Source organism: Esox lucius, chromosome 1 (assembly GCF_011004845.1).
Source record: "Esox lucius isolate fEsoLuc1 chromosome 1, fEsoLuc1.pri, whole genome shotgun sequence".
In the NCBI taxonomy this organism is placed as follows: domain Eukaryota; kingdom Metazoa; phylum Chordata; class Actinopteri; order Esociformes; family Esocidae; genus Esox; species Esox lucius.
This window is the reverse complement of record NC_047569.1, coordinates 40,978,764-40,995,993: the sequence shown is the minus strand read 5'-3', so window position 1 is coordinate 40,995,993 and position 17,230 is coordinate 40,978,764. Positions and strand designations below refer to the sequence as shown.

The window sequence follows — 17,230 nt, the reverse complement described above, 5'->3', positions numbered from 1 at the left end:
CTCGTCAATGACGGTGACCAGACAGACAGGCTCCTCAATGACGGTGACCAGACAGACAGGCTCCTCAATGACGGTGACCAGACAGACAGGCTCCTCAATGACGATGACCAGACAGACAGGCTCCTCAATGACGGTGACCAGACAGACAGGCTCCTCAATGACGGTGACCAGACAGACAGGCTCCTCAATGACGGTGACCAGACAGACAGGCTCCTCAATGACGGTGACCAGACAGACAGGCTCCTTAATGACGGTGACCAGACAGACAGGCTCCTTAATGACGGTGACCAGACAGACAGGCTCCTTAATGACGGTGACCAGACAGACAGGCTCCTTACTAACGGTGACCAGACAGACAGGCTCCTCACCGATGGATGACTGAGCTAGCTAGGACCAACATTCCTCCAGACAATGCTTCATTCGTCCCTTTCATCCTATATTTATTGTACTCTCTTTTTCCCCTCCAGAGATATTTTGCTTGGGCATAGTTTCACTCCTCTGTATCGATATTACACCAGCTATAATTTGAGAGGTGGACGTATGGTGCCAGGTATGATCAGAAAGTCTCTTTATCCCAGGGATCTTTTGAAGTGTAGTTGATGGAGAGGGCTGCTGAGCACCACAGATAAAGGTAGAGGAACATTTACGGGCAAATCCCTCAGAGAAGGTTTGGTTTCTACTTAGTTGCTGTCTCTCTCTCCCTCTACTTCTTTTCCTCTCCCTCCATCTTTATCTCTTTAACTCCTTTTTCTCTATCTGTTTCTCTCCTTTCTGCCCTCTTCTGGCTTGCTAATTGGCAAGTCCTATCCTGACCTCCTGCCTAGAGATGAGGTGAAGGAGGGCACACCATGATCCTAGGTACAAAACAAGCCTCCACTCCACCCCGTCGCCTTGCAGCAGGTAGCAGCTGACAGGTCAGTAGCCCTCGCTAGAACACAGACAGAAACAGCATTCCTTCGTGTCAGCCGGGCAGCCTCCGTTGCCAGCAGGCCTCTCATTACAACTGTCTTGTTATTCCAACCAAGTCCAACCTGGCTTCTCTTTGAAAAGGGATTCAAGAGGCCCCCGTCGCTCACTACTGAGGTACAAAAGAACAGAGAGAAAGTTTTGAGAGGGAAACTGGTTGGAGAATAAACAACCATTCAGACCAGCAGCTCAGTTATTTCAGCATCACACAAAACTGAGGGTAGGTTGGATGGTGTCAATCATTATGGAGGACGAGAGAGGCAGAGGAAAGCTCTTTAAGTCTTTCCCCAGTGTGGCCAAAAGGGACACTTGGAAACTTGGACTGTTGGAGACAATGAGGATAGGGTCTAAACATCTGAAGAGAAAGGGCTCCATAAAAAAGTGCTAACTGGAAGACATGGGATGCCTCAACCTGACCCCATCTGGTCTGGTAATTAGGATGTGATTGCATACAGCTAGACACATTGCAAAACATGTCTTATTATGATGTCTAGGCCTATATTCTCTGTACATACTCCCTCTCTGTTCTATCTAGTTTGATGTGTAGGTGCTAATCAAAATAAATGACCGGTAGGATTCTGAACAACAGATAAACAGCAAAAGTCCAGTCATCTGTCTGTACCTCCAGCAATCTGTCTATACCTCCAGCCATCTGTCTATACCTCCAACTATCTGTCTATACCTCCAGCAATCTGTCTATACCTCCAGCCATCTGTCTATACCTCCAGCCATCTGTCTATACCTCCAGACATCTGTCTATACCTCCAGACATCTGTCTATACCTCCAGACATCTGTCTATACCTCCAACCATCTGTCTATACCTGCAGCCATCTGTCTATACCTCCAACTATCTGTCTATACCTCCAGCCATCTGTCTATACCTCCAGCCATCTGTCTATACCTCCAGGCCATCTGTCTATACCTCCAGACATCTGTCTATACCTCCAACCATCTGTCTATACCTCCAGACATCTGTCTATACCTCCAGCCATCTGTCTATACCTCCAGCCATCTGTCTATACCTCCAGGCCATCTGTCTATACCTCCAGACATCTGTCTATACCTCCAACCATCTGTCTATACCTCCAGCCATCTGTCTATACCTCCAGCCATCTGTCTATACCTCCAGACATCTGTCTATACCTCCAGACATCTGTCTATACCTCCAGCCATCTGTCTATACCTCCAGCCATCTGTCTATACCTCCAGACATCTGTCTATAGCTCCAACCATCTGTCTATACCTCCAGGCCATCTGTCTATACCTGCAGCCATCTGTCTATACCTGCAGCCATCTGTCTATACCTCCAGCCCACCTGTCTATACCTCCAGCCCACCTGTCTATACCTCCAGCCATATGTCTACATTGAGTAATTTGACAATGGTTTAGTCATTTATTTTCAATTGGAACTCGTTACAATGTGTATAGAAATGTAAGCATAAATAAAATGAGCTTTAAATAAACAGAATACTAAAAATATACAACTGAAAATAAAATATATTTTGCAAAATAAATCACAAATATGAACACAGAATTTGAACATTGAATGATTTTGTGAATATATTATTTTGTAAAAAATATATATTTCTGTCAAATTAAATTCATTATTTTATTCCTGGTTTCATTTATGACTATTTGTAACAGGATTTGTATCACAAAACACACACCTGTTGCTCTTTAAACTCTTTATAGAGGTTTGGGTGATACAAGAAAATCTCTCTTGTATGTTGCCTCCCTTCGCTGAACATGATTAGAGGCACTGCTTGCATATCGGTGCTTCTAGGTTTTGAGGGTCACATTTTTCATTGGCTAGGAAACCAAAGAAGCCCCACATCTCACTCCGAACTCCGTGTTTATTGGTTTTGCAGCTGAAAGTTCTCCACCTGCAGCCATTGCTAATCCACGACAATCCTCCTTTTGCCCCTTGGCTCAGGCTCAAACACTAGATGTGCAGTTCGCGAACGATTTGTTAGTTTTGAATAAATTGTTTAAGTGACTCGGGACTCACAAGTCGTATTTTCTAGTGACTCGTTCAATTGTATTGCCTTTGCCTGAGTAAAAGATTTGTGAACGACTGACTCGGTCAGTTTTATCCTTCAATTCACCGGTTGTTTCGTTCATTTGAACGACTGGTAGCGGAGTTCTACCCAACCACGGAATACGCTGTTAGTTTTACGTTCAGAAAGAGAAATAGATCAAGAATATAGCATTATAAAGACATGTTTGTTACAGATAATTGGAAACATGGTAGGTCTGAAATTATGAATGTATTAGTTGATGTTTGACTAAAATGTTAAACAGATTAAATCATACAATGAGTCTTTGCCTAAGTAAAAAGACTTAAACGGTTGTTTCGTTAATTTGAATGGCTGCCAGCGGAGTTCTGCCCCGACCGCTGGCTTCCAGCTCAGTAGCCTACTCTTTGTTGAACAGCTGTTAGTTTGACGCGCTCAAAGAAAGGTTGACCTAGAAAGTAGCATTGCAAATACATGTTTGTAGCAGATAGTTGTACACATGGCCTCCAGTTATTAATGCAATATTAGATTTTTGATTATAATGAATAACGTAGTTGTAAACATAAAATAAAAAAAGCATTTACAGAAAAGACACTTAAACAACATTATGATGAACAATCTAATTATGAGCAATTTGGTTTGTTTGCTTGCTAATTCTGCTTATACGCTAGCTAATGTTGCTAACATTGGTCCATGGTGTTTACCATTGTGAAATAGCCTACTGGGAATGCCAGCTTTGTGGTTGCTGCTGATACTAATTTATCGTTAGTTTTATAACTACATCATTGATTTTACCTGTGTGTGATAAACACACATGAAATTAGCAGGAGAGGAGCTTTTTGGATGATTCCATTAGTCCAGTCAGTCATGTCTGTTGACTATCCTAACTAAAGGATAGTCAACAGACATGCTGTTCTAATTGCTTAAATATAGACTAATGGACAAGACAACAGAGGATGTTCAAGAGAGTAAATAGTTTCCTGAGAACAGTGTAACAGTGTAGCATTTTCTCATCATCATCATCAAGATGTCATAAAGTAGGATTTCTTATAATTATTATGTCATCAATATTAATTTTTATTGTGGTTAGGCTTGCAAAATGCTGATAACAGGTACCACATTTCCAGGTTTTCACAAAAATCACAAAAAATTGTAGATATTAAACAGAAATGAGGAAAATATTGCAACCTTACCTGTTGAAAAATTTCTTGCAGCAGAAACAAGGTGTTATGAATACTCTGGTACGCTCTGATAGAGTAAAGATCACAGATAATCGGAGCAATAGTAGTACAAACATAGCCCACAACATTGTCTCTTTAGGGCAGCGAGTTAGGACAGGTGAATGCTTTGTCTCTCAGGTTTCCATGCTGTTTAAATCTTACCAAGGGTTTTGATGACTTTGCTTCAGCTGGCAAGCAGTATTTGTTTTGGCGTTTGTTTCAGCTAAAACGTTTTGTTCCAGCAAGAATGTGAGACACTATACCAAAGGTACTTAATCACTTCTCAATTGGACCATGAGGCTCTGAAGAACCTCTCAAGTGGAAATCAGTAATCCACCATACCATACAGCATATAGAACATGTTCTGTCATCTCCAACTGGAGACAGAAAGGCAAAAGGGTGCAGACAGACTTTTTTACAAGCAAACACTTAGCTGATATTTTATTGGGATTAAAAATGACTTGGAATTAATGGGACGTATGATTGACTTACCAAGGTTGGAATGTAAAATGAATGCACCCTGCAACTAAGAGTCACTCCAGACTCCAGTGTCTGATATGATTGAAATGAACTTGTTTTAGACTAATCACAGACGCCTAACCAGAACCCATACTAACAAATCAACCAACCCAACACTATTCAAACAACGTGGACATGCATTAAACCAAACAGCCACAGTCAGACTGATTATAAAGCTCTCCAATGTGTGAAAAAGGCACAACCAGCTGAAAGCCAGATCAGTGAAAACAATGCAGTTTTATACATCCAGCTGGAAAAACAAGGGCATATCCAGATTACACACAGGCTGGACAAATTTGACACTAAATAGTTTTTCATCCATTTAAACCAGATCGTTTGCTATTAATTGGACAAAAGAGCAGAAGTGTTCTGCCTTTTGTAAATTCAGGCTTAGACTAGTATTTCTAGAAGCCGTTGACAGTAGAACGTCCAGCACCTGTCTGCCTGCTTGCCTATCCAACTCTGTGTACCTGTCTGTTTGCCTGCTAGCCTGTCTGTCTCTGTCAGAGTGTCTGTATTTCAGCTAGTCTGCCTGACTGCCCAGTGAGCAGTGGGAGTGATAACAAAGTAAGCAGATGACCTTAAAAAGGCTGAACATGTAATTAATGTACTAATGAAAGGTCTACCGCAGAGAAAATCACCCAATCTTAATCTTCCCACCTCATGAATGCCCCCAACCATCACATCAACCTTCTCCCTAACCTCAAATAGAGCCATTTCATCTCCCATAGCTGTGTCGGCCCGGGCGGGAGCAAAACCACGCTGAGGTCTAAACATCTGTCAGGGGGTAGAACTGGGTTCATTAGCCACTCCAGCCGGAGATTCCAATTACAGCGCTCAATAATTAATTGCACTTAAAATTAAAATATATTTCCTCATCAGTGTTTAATTAAACATTGGCTCCATCCCAAAACGGAACTTATTCCACATAGTTGAGAACTTCGAAGTGGATCAGGGCCCCTCCAGTGCCCTATGAGCTCTGGTCTGAAGAACTGCATCATTCCACTCTGGGACCCACTCCTGGTCTCATGATTCTTGATTTGAAAGCCAGATGAGGTAGGTTGGATTCCCACAGGCTGGATCATTTTGGGTGGTGTGGATGTTCGTGTGTGTGTTTGTGTACATGTTTGTGTGTGTATTTGTGCCTGTTTCTGTGTGTTTGTCAGATTTTTAAGGTAGATTATAATTTAATCAGGTGAATAAGATGCATCATGGTTGGTAGAGTTTTACGGCTCCTGGCCAGAGCCTTGTGGATAGACATTTAGACTAAGAGACAAAACCAGGTCCTTAGTGTTTGACCTTTAGACCAAGAGACAAAACCAGGTCCTTAGTATTTGACCTTTAGACCAAGAGACAAAACCAGTTCCTTAGTATTTGACCTTTAGACCAAGAGACCAAACCAGGTCCTTAGTGTTTGACCTTTAGACCAAGAGACAAAACCAGTTCCTTAGTATTTGACCTTTAGACCAAGAGACCAAACCAGGTCCTTAGTGTTTGACCTTTAGACCAAGAGACCAAACCATGTCCTTAGTGTTTGACCTTTAGACCAAGAGACCAAACCATGTCCTTAGTGTTTGACCTTTAGACCAAGAAACCAAACCAGGTCCTTAGTGTTTGTAGTCCAGGAGCCTATCCTAAACATGGTCCTTAGTTTCAGAATATATGAGTCTGGATCTTTCCCAAAAAGACTGTCTAAATGAGTGGGAAGGCTTTTTTCATTCTACAGATAAATGAACCTCAATCTTATTCCTGTCTGCCAGAGTGAGAATGAATTTAACGATGTCACAATTTATATGTTAAATAGGTGCGGCCCACACTGGAATTCAAAAACATATTACATTGTAAAATAATTTAAAATCCTTTTCCTGTCATCTTCCTTTGGTTTTTGAACAAAGCAAAGCAAAATAATTCTAAGTCTGTCTGCGTATGAGAATCATGTTTATGTAGTTTACACATTTCACAAGCAAGAAAACTGAAAATTAAATGTGCCAATGCATAACACACGGATTAGATGTGATTTGATGTGCATGGTGCAGAAACAGAGGGAGATTTTATGTAGTAAATGAAGAATTATTTCCAAATTACATTGTTACATGATGCCAATAAAACAATTCAAATCGAATTGAGAGCAAATGAGAGCGAGAACGTGGGTGAAAGACAGAAAAAGAAAATGACAGAGAAAGAGAGAAAGAAATAAAGAAATATATATAATAGAGAACATCCCCAGAGGACTGAGTGCTTATTACTGGGAGCTATTGTGACGTGAAAATAACCTGAAATTTAATTTAGCAGAGCAGCTAGACTGACTTACATTATTACTAAACCTCCTGACTCACTCAAATGCATTCTTATATGGTACCAAAATGTAAAGGTTATAAAGGTCTGCCTCCTTCCTCCTTTCTCTCTCCTTTCCTTTCTCATTCTCTATTCGCATCTCCGTCTCTCCTCCTCACAATCCCTGGCTCTCCCCCACCATGCCGACCCCCCCCCCCGCCTCCCTCTTCCTTTCACCCCCCATCCTGTCCTCCTCCATTGTCAATACCATATTCTTCTGTACAATGGCTGATCTATTGTACGACTGTCCACGCCGCGCATCTCTCTCTCCATCCGTCCTTTCCTATCTCCCTTCCTTCATTCAGCATGATAAGAGGGCCGACTCCTCCTTCTATCTTCCTGGAGTTAATCATCTCAATCTATGATAATATTATTCCTGATGATCTTTGAAAAGTCAATCTAAAGCTCAACTCTCCATGTAATAGTATTCATATAACCGTCACGGAGGACAGAATCCACATCATTAAAAGACCACAGTGTTCGGCAAGGCCAGGTGGTGCTAGGGACTGTGGAGAGGATGTGAGGAAAGTGAGAGGAGAAGAGAAGGAGGAAATGAAGGAGAGGGGAGGGCGTGTTCAGGTTAACTCACCGATGAAGTAGGCCAGCAGGAGAACCAGCGTGACAGAGATCAGGATGGCACTGAGGGCAGCACATTTCCAGTTGCAGTGCTTAGAGGGCTTCTTCAGGCTGAACGCCGGTCTGGAGAAGGTGTTTCTGGGTAGGGGTCGTGGCGGTGGGGAGTAGACCGTGCTAGAGGTCAAAGGGTAACCTGGTGATGCAGTGCAATACATTGGCGATGTCCCCCCAGGCTTAAACAGGAAATGCCTACAGGAAGGAGACAATCTCTCAGCATCACAGATAAACCAGTTTATTTCTATGTATTGCAGAGGACCCAACCCTAACTAATAGTCTGGGTGTAGGACTCTGCCTTTGAAAAGCTACCGTTAATGTCAATGGGAAATGTGTGCGTGTGTAAGATGAGTTACACACGCAGGATGTGTGAAGCCAGGATTGTCCTCAGCTCAGGTCACAGTGACGCGCTATCGACAGCCTGGGAGGTGGAGAGCCCTACACTGGTCAGTAACTCCCTCGGTTGCCACGGCCACTAGTCGGCTAGGTTACCAAGAACACTCGGAACACTCACAGCGGTCCCGTCAAATTCCAAACAGAGAATCGATATTAATTGTAATTTACAGGATCGGCGACCACAGCAGGGCTCCACTGTTAATGCGTGCCTCCCTCTTCCACCATGTGTCATAGGAAACCTGCTAAAGCTGGGCATGCCGGCGTCCCGAGGGCACCTCCTTCACTATGCAGTTCCTTACAATAGACCGCCAGGGCCTGGGGAACAGGGTGCTATTCAGGAGGCCGGGAGACTGATTGCCGGTTCCTGGTTATCGGGCACATGTATTGTGCCTGCTGAGCTGTGTGTTCCACACTAAACAGACCTAGGATGGACCAATCAGGGTGGCGGCGGTAGAAGTGGTGAGAAAGACAGTTTTCCTGACCAGTTTATGGGATGCTTACAGAGGGCTGGTGACGTGGATTTGACTGAACACATATCCTGACTCTGTCAGGATATCAACGCAACCGCGTTTTAACAGAAAAACATTGTCTGCAGAAATGTAACATTTGTCAGAAGCAGGATGTAGCCAGGGAGGAAAGCAACATGGCCCTTCGTGGGTCGGACAGAGGAGTCCCATTCAGACAGGGCACGTCATCATCGATCGTTAGTCGTGTTTAGTATTGTTGTTTCAGTCTGAGACTAAGCTTGAGTTTGACGTTCAACGATTAGTTTGGTCTAAATTTAAGATGTTTGATGACAAAACACTACACATGACTTGTCCTCGTGGCAAAGCAGAGCCAGACCCGACTGTGGGTGCCAAGGCAGCAGACGAGCATCATGCAACATACCCATCCGTGTATGACGTCGCCTCGCGGCACGTGGCGGCCAGCATTTCCATCTCTATCGGGTAATCCTGTAAAGACTCTAGCAATGTCTGCTTTGCTATTTTTCTACACGTGGGACAGGAGATGGAGAGATGGAGATAAAGCAGACATGAATAGAAATGTGCCTTATGCAAACACTCATGCAAGACGACAACAAGAACATGATCACCAAACAACAGGAACAGACCAATGGAGATATCCAAGCTTCACAAAGACACAGAGATGAAAAAGCCCTTTAGGAACTATTCCAGTGTTGGCGTAGTAATGAGTTGAGAACATAGAATGTCTACAAAAAAACACCCAGAGAACATCTAGAGAACATCCATAACCTGTTCTTCACCTTTTCCCACTAGAGAACATCCATACCTGTTCTTTTCCAACTACTGAACATCCATACCTGTTCTTTTCCAACTAGAAAACATCCATACCTGTTCTTCTCCCACTAGAGAACATCCGTACCTTGCGCTGTAGGAGCCCTGTCCTTCTCTGCCAGCGTCCTGCTCTTCTCTGATAAACATTAGAGTATTCGGGTTCCTTGGTGGGACATCCAGGTCAGGAGAGAACAATGGCAGGACTTAGTTTCAGATCAAGTCCTCATGCTTTAATTCAACAGCTGCTTGCAATTAACTACTGCAGTAAAGCACTTAACACTTGCAAACAAACTACTTAAATATTCAAACATCCACTGTTCATTTTGCCTGGATATTATATTTTGATACAGAGCATGTACACAGTTCATCCGTTCTTGCTCTGAAATCTTCAGAACACTGAAGTCAACTGTCGTTTAATGAGAGGCTTGTTAAACAAATCTGCTCATTCTTTTCTGAGGGACATATTACCTCCTGCCATCAGGTGATTGATTAGCTCCCTGCATCGTTCCATAAGGGAAGAAAGTAATACAAAGCAAATGGAAGAAATGAACCATTCACATGCAACATAACGCTACATTGAAGAATAGGGCTGGGACTGTTAAATTATAGGGATGGGACTGTTGAAGAGGCTGTAGTACAGAGCTGGGGTTGGATTATAGGGCTGGGACTGTTGAAGAGGCTGTAGTACAGGGCTGGGGTTAAATTATAGGGCTGGGACTGTTGAAGAGGCTGTAGTACAGAACTGGGGTTGGATTATAGGGCTGGGACTGTTGAAGAGGCTGTAGTACAGGGCTGGGGTTAAATTATAGGGCTGGGACTGTTGAAGAGGCTGTAGTACAGGGCTGGGGTTAAATTATAGGGCTGGGACTGTTGAAGAGGCTGTAGTACAGGGCTGGGGATGGATTATAGGGCTGGGACTGTTGAAGAGGCTGTAGTATATGGCTGGGGTTGAATTATAGAGTTGGGGTTGAATTATAGAGCTGGGGTTGGATTATAGGGCTGGGACTGTTGAAGAGACTGTAATATATGGCTGGGGTTGAATTATAGAGCTGGGGTTGAATTATAGAGCTGGGGTTGAATTATAGGGCTGGGGTTGAATTATATGGTTGGGATTGGATTATATGGTTGGGATTAGATTATATGGTTGGGATTGGAGTATGTATTGACTTGCAGTTGTTTGCAGTATAAACAAAAAAATACTGAACAACATTTTAACAGGCTTTGTTTGCTGAAATACATACTTTATATGAACTAGACACTTTCTTGAAGCCCTATTTAGCCCAGATTGACACGTTGTCTGGCTGAACTCACGAAGACGCACCTCCAAAACCTCACATAACTCTGCCCATAACAATGGACAAATGTAGTTTGACAACCACATTAATGGCAACTAAGCTGCCACCAATTTACAGTATAAAACATCCATGTTAAGGCAGTGTTCCCAGGTCGCTAGCAATAACTCAGTATGGACAGAATGTAGTCAGACAGGCTAAAATAATTAAGACTTGATGATACAATTGTGCTTTTTAATAATAACTGTATGACACTCATAACATTGCTTTGAAATCCAACCCTGCCATTTTCTAGTTTGGCAGAGACAGAAAAACGCGAACTAGCACTATACTTTGGAATAATACAACCATCAACCATTTCTTTATCTGTACTCAGAGGTTCTTTTCTAAATCACATGACATCCTCCACTTTCCTGGCTTTATGGATTTTCCATTCAATAGGGTTTGAGAAGGGGACAAGGAGATAAGTATGAGTATTTAGCATTCAGAAAAGGCCTTAGAGCACAAAGAAGCCAAGACATGGTCAGTGGTAAATTTTGACTCAGATGTTTTGAAAAAGTATGGATTTCAAGGAACAAAGAATGCTCCAAATATACACAAGGTAAACATTTAAGAGGTTATTGTTTGTTATGGCATGGACCAAATTTAACTCAATCTGTTATCAGAACTAATGAACTAATGCAGGACCAAGGAACTGGGAATAATGCTAAACCTGGGGACTGGGAGTAAAGATAATATCTAGGGACTGGGGATAATGATAATATCTAGGGAATGGGAATAATGATAATATCTAGGGAATGGGGATAATGATAATATCTAGGGAATGGGGATAATGATAATATCTAGGGACTGGGGATAATGGTAATATCTAGGGAATGGGGATAATGATAATATCTAGGGAACGGGGATAATGATAATATCTAGGGACCGGGAGTAATGGTAAATCAAGGGACTGGGAGTAATGGTAAATCAAGGGACTGGGAGTAATGGTAAATGTAGGGACTGGGAGTAATGGTAAATCAAGGGAGTCATGCTTCTTAGCGTGGTTTTGGTCTGTTGTTCACAAAGTCTGTTGGTTGTCTTACAAACCCCAAGCTCGGGGGGGACAGATTATCATTACATATCGGTTTGGATCCTGTTTAAATCATAATGATAACAGAAATCACCCAAATGGCCCTGATCAAAAGTTTACATACCCTTGGAGAATTGCTAATATATATATACCCCCCCCACACACACACATGTATATACACACACACACACATATATATAAATATACAGTGGGGAGAACAAGTATTTGATACACTGCAGATATTGCAGGTTTTCCCACTTACAAAGCATGTAGAAGTCTGTAATTTTTATCATAGGTATACTTCAACTGTGAGTGACGGAATCTAAAAGTAAAATCCAGAAAATCACATTGTATGATTTTTAAGTAGATAATTTGCATTTTATTGCATGACATAAGTATTTGTTACATCAGAAAAGCAGAAGTTAATATTTGCATACATTTCCTGTAGTTCTTGACCAGGTTTGCACACACTGCAGCAGGGATTTTGGCCCACTCCTCTATACAGACCTTCTCCAGATCCTTCAGTTTTCGGGGCTGTCGCTGGGCAATACGGACTTTCAGCTCCCTCCAAAGATTTTCTATTGGGTTCAGGTCTGGAGACTGGCTAGGCCACTCCAGGACCTTCAGATGCTTCTTACGGAGCCACTCCTTAGATGCCCTGGCTGTGTGTTGTCATGCTGGAAGACCCATCTTCAATGCTCTTATTGAGGGAAGGAGGTTGTTGGCCAAGATCTCACGATACATGGCCCCATCCATCCTCCCCTCAATACGGTGCAGTCGTCCTGTCCCCTTTGCAGAAAAGCATCCCCAAAGAATGAGGTTTCCACCTCCATGCTTCACGGTTGGGATGGTGTTCTTGGGGTTGTACTCATCCTTCTTCTTCCTCCAAACACGGCGAGTAGAGTTTAGACCAAAAAGCTTTATTTTTGTCTCATCAGACCACATCACCTTCTCCCATTCCTCCTCTGGATCAACCAGATGGTCATTGGCAAACTTCAGACAGGCCTGGACATGCACTGGCTTGAGCAGGGGGACCTTGCGTGTGCTGCAGGATTTTAATCCATGACAGCGTAGTGTGTTACTAATGGTTTTCTTTGAGACTGTGGTCCCAGCTCTCTTCAGGTCATTGACCAGGTCCTGCCGTGTATTTCTGGGCTGATCCCTCACCTTCCTCATGATCATTGATGCCCAACGAGGTGAGATCTTGCATGGAGCCCCAGACCGAGGGAGATTGACCGTCATCTCGAACTTCTTCCATTTTCTAATAATTGCGCCAACAGTTGTTGCCTTCTCACCAAGCTGCTTGCCTATTGTCCTGTAGCCCATCCCAGCCTTGTGCAGGTCTACAATTATATCCCTGATGACCTTACACAGCTCTCTGGTCTTGGCCATTGTGGAGAGGTTGGAGTCTGTTTGATTGAGTGTGTGGAAAGGTGTCATTTATACAGGTAACAAGTTCAAACAGGTGCAGTTAATACAGGTAATGAGTGGATAACATGAGGGCTTCTTAAAGAAAAACTAACCGGTCTGTGAGAGCTGGAATTCTTACTGGTTGGTAGGTGATCAAATACTTATGTCATGCAATAAAATGCTATTCATTATTTAAAAATCATACAATGTGATTTTCTGGATTTTTGTACCTATGATAAAAATTACAGACCTCTACATGCTTTGTAAGTAGGAAAACCTGCAAAACCGGCAGTGTATCAAATACTTGTTACCCCACTGCATATATAAAAAGAGAGAGAAATAGATGGGGGAGGGGAGAAGAAAAATGGAGTGGGACCTTCTGGCTTGTCTCCAGACAGAGGCTTGGGTAAACCCATACAGGCCAATCTATCACAGGGCCAATGCATTGCATTCGGAGAGACAGAGAGGGAGAGAGAAGACCATTATAATACTATAAACCAAGTTAAGACCACAGACGATGGTTCACAGCCCTTGTTGATATTGCAAATGGTTTCACTTTTATCAGAAGAATTCTAATAATTTCAAGATTTTTTTTTTTCCTGTTCTATGTACTTGGTTTCCATCTCTCTGTTTCTGTCCCTCTCTTTCCCTCCTAACTCACACTCCTTCTATCTCTTATATTATTTTGCTTCCATTCTCCTCTCCCTGCATCTCTCCATCCACCATCTGTTTCTGCTCCTCCAGGGAACACCTGAGCTGGATGAACGTGGGAGCAGTAACACGTTTAATCAGTCATTACGCCACAAACTGTCCTTCCACAAACTGAAATGAACACTCATTTTCCTGTTGACTGGTCCATCACACTGGACCACCGGGACGAGGCAGCAGACTGACAGGATGGTCCCAAATCACCCAATGAGCCCTAGTTAAAAGTAGTGTGCTAAAGAGGAAATAGGGGGCTATTTAGAATAGACAGTGGGGTTGCCGAAACAAAACAAAACAAAACAGTGTTGGACTATTTGAAACTGATATAAAACCTGGGTTGTATGTTCAATCAGGAGCGAAAAAGATTTCTCCCTGGAACCAAATAGTGGGGTTGAAGAACCCCATCCAATCCGTCTTTGTGTAGGGTAGCTGTGCTCCTTGTCAAATTAAATTAATTACCTTACTGGCAAATGAAGTCATCATCCTGTCCTGTCACTTTCATAAAATACTATAATGAAATCCCCTAAACTGTGACGCTTAGCTTGATGTATTGATGTACTACCAGCCACCACAGTTTATTAAAACAGAAAGTTCAATAGACAATAGATATATTTTTATTTATAGTGTTTATTACACGATTTATTATATAAATCCTTTATGTGCCTTGTTGTTTTGGGTTAAAATATCTGTTCCCTTCTAAAAAGATGACAAGGTATGATGGCCACCAACAACAGACACTGACAAGGAATGATGGCCACCAATGACAGACACTGACAAGGTATGATGGCCATTAACGACGACTAACACTGACATGGTATGATGGCCACCAACGACTGACACTGACAAGGTATGATGGCCACCAACAACTGACACTGACAAGGTATGATGGCCACCAACAACTGACACTGACAAGGTATGATGGCCATCAACAACTGACACTGACAAGGTATGATGGTCACCAACGACTGAAACTGACAAGGTATGATGGCCACCAATAACTGAAACTGAAGGTTTAGGGAGGAGAGAAACAGAGAAAAAAACCCAGAAGAAATAGACAGGAGAGAGAGGAGAGACAGAGAGTTGGAGAGACAGTGAGGTGAGAACAGAGAGACAGGGAGGTGAGAGCAGAGCGACAGGGAGGTGAGAGGAGAGAGACAGGGAGGTGAGAGCAGAGAGACAGGGAGGTGAGAGCAGAGAGACAGGGAGGTGAGAGCAGAGAGACAGGGAGGTGAGAGCAGAGAGACAGGGAGGTGAGAGCAGAGAGACAGGGAGGTGAGAACAGAGAGACAGGGAGGTGAGAGCAGAGAGACAGGGAGGTGAGAACAGAGAGACAGGGAGGTGAGAGCAGAGAGACAGGGAGTTGAGAGCAGAGAGACAGGGAGGTGAGAGCAGAGCGACAGGGAGGTGAGAGCAGAGTGACAGGGAGGTGAGAGCAGAGCGACAGGGAGGTGAGAGCAGAGTGACAGGGAGGTGAGAGCAGAGCGACAGGGAGGTGAGAACAGAGAGACAGGGAGGTGAGAGCAGAGAGACAGGGAGGTGAGAACAGAGAGACAGGGAGGTGAGAGTAGAGAGACAGGGAGTTGAGAGCAGAGCGACAGGGAGGTGAGAGCAGAGAGACAGGGAGGTGAGAACAGAGAGACAGGGAGGTGAGAGCAGAGAGACAGGGAGGTGAGAACAGGGAGACAGGGAGGTGAGAGCAGAGAGACAGGGAGGTGAGAGCAGAGCGACAGGGAGGTGAGAGCAGAGAGACAGGGAGGTGAGAACAGAGAGACAGGGAGGTGAGAGCAGAGAGACAGGGAGGTGAGAACAAGGAGACAGAGGGAAAGAGTGGCGCAGACAAAGGAAGCCACACACCTCTACCTATTCAGAACAACTCCTGTCAGGATGACAGCCTCTTAGCAAGGGGGAGCAGGACTTCATATGAATTAAGTAATAACTGGAATGTAATTTCACCTGTATCTCATCTAGCCTGGTTAGAAGTCAAATTCACAAGTCTGCATCCCAAATAATACCCTTTTCCGTAAGTAGCACACTAATTTTAATCAGATTCCAGGTAATAGCCTGCCATTTAGGAAGCAGTAACTAGCTTTTCTCTTTCTACAAACATTGTCTTTGCTACTTCACAGAATAAGGTGTAGAGTAGGCGCTACTACTGAGTTGAGTTGGCCTACTTAACTATCCTGAAACATATATCAGTATGTTGCCCCAAATAAGAGCCTAACTCAAACGTTCTCTATAACACCGTGAGAGAGGCAAACTTTGGACAGGAACCAACATCACCCCCCCCCCCCCCACAAATAGAATGACACTCAGCATGTATGGAGTGGCACCCTGCTAGCCAGCCAGTCAACCATCCCTGGGCAGGAGTCATGCTTCACAGCATAAGTCCCAAATGGCTCCATTCGCCCTACTCGGGGTGCACATTTTGAACCGAGCCCTATGTAGGTTTTGGGAAACAGGGAGCCATTTTGGACACAGCCGGTTCTGCAGTAGGATGTTAAAGGGCCATGCCTCTGTAGGGCTAAATAGGCAGCAGTCTGTCAGCATTCAGTAGAGCAGTAGGCCGGCACACAGCGCGAGGCCCCGACCACACCACAGCTCCCAGGACGGCGGCGTGTCTTATACCTGGTCTCCAGCGGGATGTTACTGTTCAGCAGCCAGTTGTCCTGGGCGGAGCCTGAGTCCTGGCCACTCCCCTGGCCCTCCGGCGGGGCGGGGCTGTCTGTGGGGGCGGGGCTGGCGTTGCTGCCGGAGCGGGGCGTGTACTGACCCCTGTTCAGAGAGGTAATGGAGGCAGTGTGGTGCTGATGGTTAGGGGAGTGCGATAATGGCAGAGGCGGGGTCCGTAGTCGGGAGTGGTTGTGGAACACAGCGTCTGGAGAAGAACACAAGTACATCAAAAGTTGTCAGCACGTTAAAATAATCCAAAATAACTATAAAGCACATTTGTTTGTTCACATAAATGTGCTTTAGGTAAAGTTATATAAATATCAGGCGCTTCAGAAATATTTCATATGGTGACTTTTGCAATTTTCTTTGTCGAGGCTTTTGAGATATCTGAGGTGCTTATTTTCTGAAAAGCAGTTAGATTTCAGAAATGTACCAGACAAAAGGTGCAGCCTTGTTGTGATACAATCAAAGAGTTACACATTCATGGTTTCTAACAGTGACTTTACCAGAGATATTCCCTCAGGTTGAAATAAGGTCTGTGAAAACTCTGAGTTCATGTGCAGTTACATAAAGTGACAAAGAAAGAGAGAAAGAGAGAGTCAGAGAGAGAGAGAGAGTCAGAGACAGAGGGAGTGAGAGAATGATACATTGAGAGAAAGGAAGACAGCAAGAATGACAGAGAGAATTGTGCAATGAGTGACAGAA

General features: G+C 43.7%; 1 protein-coding gene across 2 annotated transcripts in view; it reads right to left on the bottom strand.

Annotated features, from left to right (window-relative positions):
* tenm4 (teneurin transmembrane protein 4) overlaps positions 1-17,230 on the bottom strand; it is a 276,917-nt gene that overhangs the window by 132,778 nt on the left and 126,909 nt on the right. For both annotated transcript variants that reach the window (XM_029120114.2, XM_013135886.4), the window contains 4 exons: positions 16,481-16,730; positions 9,465-9,539; positions 8,970-9,071; positions 7,645-7,880 (listed from right to left, as the gene is read on the bottom strand). In XM_029120114.2, the coding sequence (XP_028975947.2) occupies positions 7,645-7,880; positions 8,970-9,071; positions 9,465-9,539; positions 16,481-16,730 (663 nt within the window). The remainder of the gene's footprint in view (positions 1-7,644; positions 7,881-8,969; positions 9,072-9,464; positions 9,540-16,480; positions 16,731-17,230) is intronic.